Source organism: Hemiscyllium ocellatum, chromosome 42 (assembly GCF_020745735.1).
Source record: "Hemiscyllium ocellatum isolate sHemOce1 chromosome 42, sHemOce1.pat.X.cur, whole genome shotgun sequence".
Taxonomy (NCBI): domain Eukaryota; kingdom Metazoa; phylum Chordata; class Chondrichthyes; order Orectolobiformes; family Hemiscylliidae; genus Hemiscyllium; species Hemiscyllium ocellatum.
In genome coordinates, this window is record NC_083442.1 from 36,904,665 (window position 1) to 36,917,750 (window position 13,086).

General features: G+C 45.3%; 1 protein-coding gene across 1 annotated transcript in view; it reads left to right on the forward strand.

The window, feature by feature from the left end:
- Positions 1-1,569: 1,569 nt before the first annotated feature.
- Positions 1,570-13,086, forward strand: part of LOC132834641 (threonine--tRNA ligase 1, cytoplasmic-like) — a 65,257-nt gene continuing 53,740 nt past the window's right edge. Inside the window, exon 1 of the mRNA XM_060853542.1 lies at positions 1,570-1,835. Within this exon, the coding sequence (XP_060709525.1) occupies positions 1,578-1,835 (258 nt within the window). The 5' untranslated portion in view covers positions 1,570-1,577. The remainder of the gene's footprint in view (positions 1,836-13,086) is intronic.

Consider the following 13,086-nt stretch of genomic DNA (forward strand, 5'->3'; position numbering starts at 1 on the left):
CTTCAGGGAATCCTGTGCTAACCGCCTACCAATCAGGAATGAACCCACCCCCTGACTGTGACTATACACTCTGACGTAGATTGGGTTGAATATGTGGATAATTTATTTTAAGGTGATAGGATCTCAAAAATTTTGAGATTAAAAACATCCAAATAAAATTCGGAAAAACCTCATGAACCAGAGGCAAGATCCTTTGTTGTGAAGAAGGGTCACTAAACCTGAAACATTAACTCTGCTTTCTCTCCACAGATACTGTCAGCCTGCTAAGGTTCTCCAGAGACTTCAGGTTTTGTTTCTGACTTCCAGCATCAAGTGGTTCTTTCTGCGATCGCGCCCTCCCCCCAGATTATTTTGGCTGGGGGGATTATTGCAGTTAGTTTACCAGCGGCTGCGCGATGTCCGTAATGTCCTTTCCAGTTACACTTTGCTGCGGTTAAAATCACCAAACAATCACACAACACCAGTCATGATGTGGAGGAGCCAGTGTTGGGCTGGGGTGGACAAAGTTAAAAGTCACACAACACCAGGTTATGGTCCATCAGGTTTATTTGGAAGCACGAGCTCCTTCATCAGGTGGGTGTGGAGAATAAGGTCATAAAACACAGCAAAAACTTTCAGTATGATTTAACTGAAATTATATATTGGATTGTCCAGGTCTTTTTCAATATATAAATTTCAGTTGCATCACATTGTAAACTTGGTATAAATTTTGCGATCATGATTTTATACACCACAAAAACGATTGCGCCGTGCCGGCGGCGGTTAGTGCGATTGCGCCGTGCTGGCGGCGGTTAGTGCGATTGCGCCGTGCCGGCGGCGGTTAGTGCGATTGCACCGTGTCGAGCCGGCAATGGCCATTGCGGTTGCGCTGTGCCTGCCGAGCCGGCAGTGGTCATTGCGGTAAAAAATGAGGTCTGCAGATGCTGGAGATCACAGCTGCAAATGTGTTGCTGGTCAAAGCACAGCAGGCCAGGCAGCATCTCAGGAATAGAGAATTCGACGTTTCGAGCATAAGCCCTTCATCAGGAATAAGAGAGAGAGCCAAGCAGGCTAAGATAAAAGGTAGGGAGCCCGGCAGTGGCCATTGCGGTTGCGCTGTGCCTGCCGAGCCGGCAGTGGCCATTGCGGTTGCGCCATGCCGTGCTGAGCCGGCAGTGGTCATTGCGGTTGCGCTGTGCCTGCTGAGCCGGCAGTGGCCATTGCGGTTGCGCTGTGCTGGCAGTGGCCATTGCGGTTGCGCTATGCCGTGCCGAGCCGGCAGTGGCTATTGCGGTTGCGCCGTGCCGTGCCGAGCCGGCAGTGGCCATTGCGGTTGCGCCGTGCCGTGCCGAGCCGGCAGTGGCCATTGCGGTTGCGCCGTGCCGTGCCGAGCCGGCAGTGGCCATTGCGGTTGCGCTATGCCGTGCCGAGCCGGCAGTGGCCATTGCGGTTGCGCCGTGCCGTGCCGAGCCGGCAGTGGCCATTGCGGTTGCGCTGTGCCGTGCCGAGCCGGCAGTGGCCATTGCGGTTGCGCTGTGCCGAGCCGGCAGTGGCCATTGCGATTGCGCTGTGCTGGTAGTGACCATTGCGGTTGCGCTATGCCGTGCCGAGCCGGCAGTGCAATGGCCGCTGTGTGGGACCTTGAGTTGCGCCTGTCTGCGCAGGAGGTGCAGTTGTACCAACTCAGTGCCACCTTGGAGCGGTTGCGGCGGGAGTGTGAGGAGGTTCTGGGCAGTCCAGAACTGCAGTGTCTCAGAGAGGAGAACGAGAAGCTCAAATACCGGCGGCTGCATCTGGAGCGTAGCCTTCGGGCTGAGCTGGGCAAGACGCCTCAAGAGAGATGGACCGAAGCCCAGGTACCGGTGATCGATCCACTCATTGGGCTGCCCTCTCCTTCCTCCAGATCACAAAGTCCTGTTTTTCTGCTTGTTTGCAACTTGTCTCAGAAATCTACGAAATTGGGTTATACAGCATGGAAACAGACTCATAGGCCCCACATTAGTCAGGGATAAATACGGGATTGGTCTGGATAGGATAATCTTCAGAGGACCATAGAGTGATAGCAATCTACAGCATGGAAACAGACCCTTTGGTCCAACCCGTCCATGCCGACCAGATATCCCAACCCAATCTAGTCCCACCTGCCAGCACCTGGCCCATATCCCTCCAAACCTTTCCTATTCATATACCCATCCAAATGCCTCTTAAATGTTGAAATTGTACCAGCCTTCACCACTTCCTCTGGCAGCTCATTCCATACACATACCACCCTCTGCGTGAAAAAGTTGCCTCTCTCACCCTAAACCTATGCCCTCTAGTTCTAGACTCCCCGTCCCCAGGGAAAAGACTTTGTCTATTTATCCTATCCATGCCCCTCATAATTTTGGAAACCTCTATAAGGTCACCCCTCACCCTCCGCTCCAGGGAAACAGTCCTAGCCTGTTCAGCTTCTCCCTGTAGCTCAGATCCTCCAACCCTGGCAACATCCTTGTAAATCTTTTCTGAACCCTTTCAGTTTCACATCTTTCCGATAGGAAGGAGACCAGAACTGCACACAATATTTCAATAGTGGCCTAACCAATGTCCTGTACAGCCACAACATGACCTCCCAACTCCTGTACTCAATATCTGACCAATAAAGGAAACTATTCCAAATGCCTTCTTCACTATCCTATCTACCTGCGACTCCACTTTCAAGGAGTTATGAACCTGCACTCCAAGGTCTCTTTGTTCAGCAACACTCCCTAGGACCTTACCATTAAGTGTATAAGTCCTGCTAGGATTTGCTTTCCCAAAATGCAGCACCTCGCATTTATCTGAATTAAACTCCATCTGCCATTTCTCAGCCCACTGGCCCATCTGGTCCAGATGCTGTTGTAATCTGAGGTAACCACTACACCTCCAATTTTGGTGTCATCTGCAAACTTACTAACTGTCCCTCTTATGCTCGCATCCAAATCATTTACGTAAATGACAAAAAGTAGAGGGCCCAGCACCGATCCTTGTGGCACTCCAATGGTCACAGACCTCCAGTCTGAAAAACAACCCTCCACCACCACCCTCTGTCTTCTACCTTTGAGCCAGTTCTGTATCCAAATGGCTAGTTCTCCCTGTATTCCATGAGATCTAACCTTGCTAATCAGTCTCCCATGGGGAACCTTGTTGAATGCCTTACTGAAGTCTATATAGATCACATCTACTGCTCTGCCCTCATCAATCTTCTTTGTTACTTCTTTAAAAAACTCAATCAAGTTTGTGAGACATGTTTCCCATGCACAAAGCCATCCTGAATCAGCCCTTGCCTTTCCAAATACATGTACATCGTGTCCTTCAGGATTCCCTCCAACAACTTGCCCACCACCTAGGTCAGGCTCAGCGGTCAATAGTTCCCTGGCTTGTCTTTACTGCCCTTCTTAAACAGTGTTACCACATTTGCCAACAGTGTGGACTTGTTGGGCCGAAGGGCCTGTTTCCACACTTTAAGGAGGGGTATGTTTTTCACAGTGTTGCATGTAGAAAATAGAACAGTACAGGCCCTTGTACAGGTTTCACCTTTCCCAGAAGCACATAACAAGCTCTACGGCTCATGATGTTGCACCGATCTGTGAACTAACCTAAGCCCTTCACCCTACACTATCCCAAAATCATCCATGTGCTTATCCAAGGATTGTTTAAATCTCCCTAATGTGGCTGAGTTAACTACATTGGCAGGCAGGGCATTCCCTGCCCTTACCAATATGAGTAAAGAACCTTCCTCTGACATCTGTCTTAAATCTATCACCCCTTAATATGTAGTTATGCCGCCTCATACAAGCTGAGATCATCATCCTCGTGAAAAGCCTTTCACTGTCTACCCTGTCTAATTCCCTTATCTATCTATGTATCTATCAAATCCCTTCTTAGCTTTCGTTTCTCTAATGAGAACAGACCCAAGTCTCTCAGCCTTTCCTCATAAGACCGTCCTTTCAGACCAGGCAACATCCTGGTAAATCTCCTCTGCACCCTTTCCAATGCTTCCACATCCTTCCTGTAATGGAACGACCAGAACTGTACACAATATTCCAAGTGTGGCCGCACCAACGTTTTGTATTGTTGCAGCATGACATTACGGCTCTGGAATTCAAACCCTCTACCAGTAAAACCTAACACACCGTATGCATTCTTAACAGCACTACCAACCTGGGTGGCAACTTTCAGGGATCTATGCACAGAAGAACCTCAATTATCAGAATATTGGATGATCCGAAGGAGATTTTGAGGTCCCGTTAGAAACATTACATCAAAGATGTGTTTCCAACACTGATTGAGTCTTTTGTTCACAATGATTAAACAGGCACTGTCTCCAAATGATGGACCTTCCGTACTCACTCTCTCCCCACACTTTCCCTGGAGGTCTACAGAGAGGTGTACCTAAACTCCCTTCCCTAGTTAATTTCTCCAACATTGTCCTATACAGCGTTGAAGGTGCTGAGTGTGGAGGGAGGGTGTTGGGTGGCGTTAGGCCGGGTTTGGGGGTGGCATTGGACAGGGATTGGGAGGTGGGCAGGGTTGGAAGAGCTTGGGGGGTCGGGGTTGGACGGAATTGGGGGGGCGTTGGGTGATGGGAAGGGGTGGGAAGGGTGCAGGGTTTGAAGTGTTTGGGGTAGTGGGGTTGGACGGGCTTAGGGGGGTTGGGGCGAGGTTGGATGGGGTTTGGGGGCAGGAGGAGTGTGGGGTTGGAAGGGTTGGGGGCCGGGGTTGGACGGGCTTGGGGGAGTCGGGGGGGGCGGGGTTGGACGGTGTTGGGGACAGGAGGGGTGCGGGGTTGGGGGACGGGTTTGGGCACAGGAAGGGGGTGGGATGAGATGGGGTTGGGGCAGTTTTGGGGATGGGGGTGGGGGCAGTATTAGGGTGGTTGGGGGAGGCAGTGTTGGACGGGGTTTAGGGCAGGGCGGGGGCCCGTGCATGGTGTGCTGCTGCCTCTTGAACGAGGAGCAGATTTTAAAAACTCAAGATCCGGAGGATAGGCATTTAATCGATTAACCGAATAATCAATTATCTGAATGAAATAGTGCCCGCCCGACTCGTTTGGCTAACCGAAGTTCCTCTGCACATCCACGCTACCAAGAATTTTTCCATTGGCCTAGTACTCTGTCTTCCTGTTCTTACCAAAGTAAACCACCTCACATTTAGCTACATTGAACTCCATTTGCCACCCCTCAGCCCAATTCTGCAGTTTATCCAAGTCCCCCGCAACCTGTAACATTCTTCCACACTGTCCACTACTCCACCGGCTTTAGTGTCATCTGCAAATTTACTAATCCATCCACCTATGCGTACATCCAAGTCACTTATAACAATGACAAACAGCAGTGGTCCGAAAATAGATCCTTGTGTCACAACTAACCGGACTCCAGGTTGAATATTTTCCATCAAACAACACTCGCTGCCTTCTCACAGAAAGCCAGTTTCTAATTCAAACTGCTAAATCACCTACAATCCCATGCCTCTGCATTTTCTCCATCAGCCTACTATGTGGAATCTTATCAAAGGCTTTACTGAAGTCCATATACGCCACATCAACTGCCCTAGCCTCATCCACAAGCTTGGTCACCTTCTCAAAAAACTCAATGAGGTTTGTGAGACATGACTTGTCCTTGACAAAACCACGTTGACTATCTGAAATCAAATTGTTGCTTGCTAGATGATTATAAATCTTATCTAATTCTTTCCAAAACCTTTCCTACAACAGACAGAAGGCTCACTGGTCTATAATCACCTGGGTCATCTCTGCTGCCCTTCTTGAACAAGGGCACAACATTTGCAATCCTCCAGTCCTCTGGAACTAAACCTAGACAATGACGACTCAAAGATCAAAGCCAAAGGCTCTGCTATCTCCTCCCTAGCTTCCCGGATAAATCTCATCCAGCCCAGGGGACTTGTTGACGTTCACTTCTTCTAGAATTGATAACACCTCTTCCTTATTAACCTCAATCCTTTTTAGTCTAATATCTCGATTCTCATTCTTTTCCTGTAAATATTCTCCTTTTTCTGTGAAAACAGATGAGAAATATTAGTTTAGCACCTCTCCAATCTCCGCAGAGTCCACACACAACTTCCCACTTCTGCCTTTGACTGGCCCTATTCCTTCCCTAGTCATCCTTTATTCCTCAAATACTTGTAGAAAGGGTTCTCCTTTATTCTACCTGCTAAAGACTGCTCATTTCCTCTCCTTGCTCCTCTTAACTCTCTCTTTAAGTCCTTCCTAGCTAACCTGTAACTCTCTATAGCCTTATCTGAACCATCTCCTCTCACAGTGACATAAGCCTCCTTCTTCCGCTTAACAAGAGATGCAATTTGCACAGTTCCCTTACCTTATCACTTCCTCCCTGCTTGATAGGTACGTACCTATCAAGGACACGCAATATCTGTTCCTTAAACCATCTCCACAGTTTGATTGTCCCCATCCCCTGCTAACCTACATACCCTACATTGTACTATCATCCATGTGCCAAGCCAAGAGTTGCTTCAATGTTCCTAATACATCTGATTCTGCTGGCATTGCATTCCATGCACTCACCACTCTCTGTGTAAAGAACCGACCTCTGACATCTTCCCTAAACCTTCCTCCATTCACCTTAAAATTATGCCCCCTTGTGATAACCATGAAAACGACTGTCAATCCACCCTATCTATACCTCTCAACATCTTACACACCTCTATCAAGTCACCTCTCATCCTTCTTCGTTCCAATGACAAAAGCCCTAATTCCCTCAACCTTTCTTCAGGAGACATGCCTCTTCAGTCCAGGCAGAGGATTACAATCTGCATTCAAATTTGACCTTCCAAAATGAATTACTTCACATTTTTCTAGGTTGAACTCTGTCTGTCACTTCTCAGTGAAAATGTTTATCGGGTATAAACAGGCAGGGAAACAGTTAAGTTCTGAGTTTTGTGAAACAAGAGGTTCAGCTGAACATGACTCAGATCAGCTAAGAACTTAGTTAACAATGGGATGCTGCAGGAAGGGTAATGGGTTGAAAAGCATTCATTATGTCGAGCCATTTAACAATATTGCAAGCATTCAGTATGTGAGGTCAGTTTAACGAGGTGTAAAGTATTCATTATGTGGAGTCAGTTACTCATTGTGTAACAGCAGATGGCTTAATCATTATTATTGACACTTGCTGATTGTAATGGGCACCCAATCAATATATATGTTGCCTTATCTGGATGCTCCTCCCTGTAAAATGCATTGAGAAACTGCTGTTCCAGAGAACACCATGAACTCATGACTCTCTGCATATGGGTGATCGTTCTCTCGCATTCTAGGGCCCAGAATAAAGATGGAGGAGGTAAAACTACTCTGCGTCTCTGAATGTTTTGCTTTGACTGAGAGGGGGGCAACGGGACGACATCTGCCCAGCTCTGCATCCTGTCAATGTCCCACTGCAACCTACAACAGCCAATCACACTATCCACAACTCCACCAACTTTGTGTCAGCAATCTGCCAGAGAAAGTGATAGAAGCAAGTATAATTACAAAATTTAAGACATTTGGACAGATACATGGATAGGAAATGTTTAGAGGGATATGGGCCAAACACTGGTAAATGGGACTAGTTTAGTTTAGGAAATCTGACCGGCATGAACAAGTTGGGCTGAAGACCTAGTTTCTGTGTTGAATGACTTTATGATTTTGTCCCTGCTGGCCAAATTTCCCAAATTAAACCGGTCTTGCTTGTCTGTGTTTGGCTCGTATCCCTCTAAATGTTTTCTTTTCATGTAGTACCTATCCAAATGTCTTCTAAATGTTGTCATAATACCTGCATCTACTAGTTGCTCTGACAGTTCATTCATAAATTTCAACGATCCTGATGATTATGGCTGCAGGAAGTGTTTTTGGTTGCAAATCCTACGGGGTCAGTTGGAGCGGCTGTTAGAGGCAATGAGGAATTTACAGGAGCCAGGGGATGTGATGGATGACAGTTACAGGAAGGGAGAACAACTATATATACAGTCCAGTAGATGGGTTACCATCAGGAAAGGTAGGTGAGGGAGGCAGGTCGTGCAGGAATCGCCTGTGGCTATCCCCATCTCAAACAAGTATGCTGTTTTGGAAAATGCAGAAGATATGTAGCACCAATAGCCACTTTTCTGGTACTAGAGTGGCTGTAATGTAATGAGTATGCTGGGTTCCAAGTGATTGATTGTGATAAGGGACTCTCTAGTCAGAGGCAGTTTCTGTGGCTGACAATGAGACATCAGAATGGTGCCTCTATGGTGCCAAGGTCAAGGATATCTCTGAGAGGGTGCAGCATATTCTCAAAGAGGAGAGGGACCAGTAGGAGGTCGATGTATACATTGAAACTAGTAACATTGGAGAAAAGGACAAGGTTCTGTGGAGAGAGTGAAGGGAATTAGATTGGAATTTTAAAAGCAGATCCTCGAGGATAGTAATATCTGGGTTACTCCTGCTGTCACAAGCTAGTGACAGTAGGAATAGGAGGATAGAGCAGGTGAATATGTAGCTGAGTTGCTGGTGCTGGGGAGAAGGATTCACTTTTTGGATCATTAACATCTCATCTGGTGTAGAAGTGACCTGTACAAGAAGGATGGATTGCACCTGAACTGGAAGGGGACTAATATACTGGCAGGGCGGTATTAAGGAAAGAGATCAGTCTGAGACTGATACAAGTGGGAAAAGGATTGAGTCAAACAGTCAGGGCAGGTGGAACAAAGCAGAGCATGACGTATGACTAATACATTAAACTGCAATTATTTCAATGCAAGAGGCCTAACAGGGAAGGCAGATGAACTCAGGACATGGGATGGGAACATGGCATTGTGATCTCATAGCAATTACAGAGACGTGGCTCAGGGATGGACAGGCCTGGCAGATTAATGTTTCAGGGGATAGACAATATAGGAAGGATAGAAAGGAAGACGAGACAAGAGGAGGGGAGTGATGATTTTGATTTGGGATGACATAATGGTTTTACTAAGAGAGGGTAGTCCAGAGAAGTTGTTTGGGTGGAACTGTGAAATAAGAAAAGATGATCACCTTATTGGGATTGTACTTTAGACCCTTAATAGTAGGAAATTACAAAGCAAATTTGTCAGGAGAACTCAGTTATCTATTAAAATAATAGGGTGGCAATGGTAGGATATGTTAACTTTCCAAACGTAGACTGGGACTGCCATAGCATTAAGGGCTTGGATGGAAAGGAATTTAAGTGTGTACTAGAAAATTTTCTGATTCAGTATGTAGATGCACCTACAAGAGAAGGAGTAAAATTTGACCTTCTCTTGGGAAATAAGGCAGGGCAGGTTACTGAGGTGTGTCGGTGGGGGAGTGTTGAAGTCTCTTATTGATCTGAAACAAGGCTCAGACATTTGTCCAAATCTTTATTTTTCCTGCATGCATACAAGGGGAGAAAGTGCCCATTCACATAATAGGTAACAACTCCAACAAGTGATTCAAAGTACAACTTTTTTATAACAAACATAGGAAAATCTCTACATTTATTCAGAAAAGCAGTAATACAAAGTTGTAATAACATAGGAAATACAGAGAACCTCGATTTTCTGAATATCGGATTATCCTAAGAAAAAAAGGTTGCATCAAAGAGGTAAATGTGTTTAATTTGCCTTTACTGAAGAACATGTGAAAACACTGGCAAAAACAAAGAAACGCAAACAGCTCAAGCACCAGCGACTGGATATTTTTTAGGTAAGGGTTGTTACACAGCACTTTACTGGGCCATTGATTTAAAATTAAAGGCCGAGAATGTAAACACATGCGCGCGGTGGAGCTTCCATCTTTCAATCATGAGACTGAGTTCCTGTAAACTGATACTGTAAATGGTCATGCGATCATAGAAGCTGTTCGGAACCTTGTTTAATGCTGGGTTTTCATGTTAAGGGTTTACTACTTCTCATTTTAACCTGCAATTTGCAGACTGCAAAGATTAGTTTGTTTAAATGGCAGACTCTGTAAAATTATCGATTTAAACAAATTCTTCGGTAGAGCACAGCGTTAGATCTGTATGGCTTCCCCTGTTTATGCTAAAATCGATTATCTGAATAATCAATTATCGGATCAAAATAGTGCCCACCAATCTTGTTTGGATAATCGAGGTTCCTCTGCAAATATTAATGCAGTTCTGTTTGTGTAAACTATAGCTTTCTGCTTTTGACTAAAAGTATGTTAGTTACTTACAATGAGAAATTTAATCCTCAATCTATTCTATCCTTCATGCTGGCTTCTAAAGCATTCTAATCTTCCACAGGAGAACTTTAGGGCTAGTGATCATAATTCTATTAATTTCAAAATAATGATGGAAAAGGATAGACTGGATCTAACGCATTAAATTTCTAAATTGGAGGAAGGTCAATTTTGATGGTATTGGACAAAACTTTCAAAAGTTGATTGGGGGCAGTGGAAGTTCACTGGTAAAGCGATGGATGAAAATTGGGAAGGCTTCAAAAATGCGATAACGAGAGTCTAGCGACAGTATGTTTCTGTTAGTGTTAAGGACAAGGCTGGTAAGTGAAGGGAGTGCTGGATGACTAGAGAAATCGAGGTTTTGGTCAAGTAAAAGAAAGAATCGAGTGAATGCATAAAGGGTTATAAAGGGAGTAGAAGTGTGGGCGGCACGGTGGCACAGTGGTTAGCATTGCTGCCTCACAGCGCCTGTAGACCCGGGTTCAATTCCCGACTCAGGCGACTGACTGTGTGGAGTTTGCACGTTCTCCCTGTGTCTGCGTGGGTTTCCTCCGGGTACTCCGGTTTCCTCCCACAGTCCAAAGATGTGCGGGTCAGGTGAATTGGCCATGCTAAATTGCCCGTAGTGTTAGGTAAGGGGTAAATGTAGGGGTATGGGTGGGTTGCGCTTCGGCGGGTCGGTGTGGACTTGTTGGGCCGAAGGGCCTGTTTCCACACTGTAAGTCTAATCTAAAAAAAAAGTATACTTAAGAGGGAAGTTAGGAGGGTAAATAGGGTTAGGGAGAATCCAAAGGGATTCTACAAGTACGTTCAGGACAATAGAGCAATTAGAGAGAGAGTAGGACCTGTTAAACATCAACAGTGTGGACCCACAGGAGATGAGAGAGATACTAAGTGACTATTTTGTGTCAGCTTTTACTGTGGAGAAAGACATGGAGACAAGGCAACTCAAAGCAATAAGTATTGATGTCTTTGAAACAGTTCATATTTACAGAAGAAGACGTGCTGGAGATCTTAAAACAGAAAGGTGGATAAATCTCTGGGATCTGATCAGGTATATCCCAGGGCATTGTGGAAAGTTTAGGGTAGAACTTGTGGGGGCCCTAGCAGAGATACTTGTATCACCCACAGCCATAGATGAGATGCCAGATGACTGGGAGTGGCAAATGTTGTGCCTTTATTTAAGAAAGGCTGTAAGGAGGAGCCTGGGAACTATAGACCAGTGAGTCTGACATTAGTTATGGGCAAGATGGAGGGGATTTGGAGAGTTAGGATTTAGATGCATTTGGAGAGGCAAGGGACAAATTAGGGATAGTCAGCACAGCTTTGTGCATAGGAAATCGTGTCTCACAAACTTGATTGAGTTTTTTCACTCAGTAACCAAAGCATTTGATGAGGGCAAAGCGATAGACATTGTTTACATGAACTTTAAAGCTTTTGATAAGATTCTGTCTGGTAGACTAATTAGTAAAATTAGATCACACGGGATTCAGAGCTTGTCAACGGGATACAAAATTGGCTTAACAGCAGGAGATAGAGAATGGTGGTGACAGTTGTTTTTCAGACTAGAGGCCTGTGACCGGCATTGTTCCACAGTGATAAGTGCTGGGTCCACTTTTGTTTATTATTTATACAAATGTTTTGGGTGAGAGTATAGGGGATTAGTTAGCAAGTTTGCAGATGACATGAAAATTGATGGTATAGTGGACAGTAAAGATTATTATCCGAGATTACAAATATATTTATCAAATAGTTCACTGGGCTTTGGCGTTTAATTTAGATAACTGTGAAGTATTACATTTTGTTAATACAAACAAGGTCAGGGTTTATACAATAATGATACGACCTTGAGTTGTGTTGTCAAACAGACAGACCTAAGGGCTCAGGTACATAATTCTTTGAAATTTGCATGAAGAAAGTGATTAGCACATTTTCCTTCATTGGTCAGAACTCTGAGTATAGGAGTTGGGTTGTCATGTTGAGGTTGTACAGGATGTTGGTAAGGCCTCTTCTGGAGTACTGTGTACAGTTCTGGTCGCCCAGTTATAGGAAGGATATTATTAAATTGGAGAGGCTTCAGAAAACATTTACCAAGATGTTGCTGGGGTATAGGGAGAGGCTGGATAGTCTGGGACCCTTTTCAGTGGAGCTTGGGAGGGTGAGGAGTGACCTTATAAAAATTTATAAAATCATGAGGGGCATAGATAAGGTAAATAGCAAGACTGTCTTCCGTAAGATAGAGGAGTTCAAAACTAGAGGGCATACTTTTAAGGTGAGAGGAGAACGTTTTAAAAAGGACATGCCGGGAAGCATTGTTATGGAGGGTGGTTTGTGTGTGGAATAAGTACAGGAACAGGAAAGGTTTAGAGGGATATAGGGCAAATGCAGGTAAGTGGGAATATTTGTGAACATGGATTAATTGGACCCAAGAGTCTGCTTCCAAGGTAGGAGAAAGTGAGGACTGCAAATGCAGGAGATCAGAGTGGAATAGTGTGATGCTGGAAAAGCACAGCAGGTCAGAGAGCTGATGCTTATAATGTCAATTTTCTTGCTCCTCGGTGCTGCCTGACTGGCTGTGCCTTTCCAGCACCAGACTCTTTGACTCTGCTTCCATGCTGTATGATTCTGAATTTGAGAGTCTGGAGAAGTTGAGACTTCTTTGCCTGAAGGGGAGAAAGTTGAGGGGATGACCTCATAGAGGTTTATAAAATCATGAGGGCCATAGATAAGGTGAATAGCAAAGGACTTTTCCCTAAGGCGGATAGGTTCGAAACTGGAGGGCATGTTTTTAAGGTGAGAGGAGAAAAATTTAAAAGGAACCTGATCAACTTTTTCAGTGTGGTTTGTGTGTGGAATGAACTGCCAGAGGAAGTCATAGGTGCAGGTACAGTTACAATATT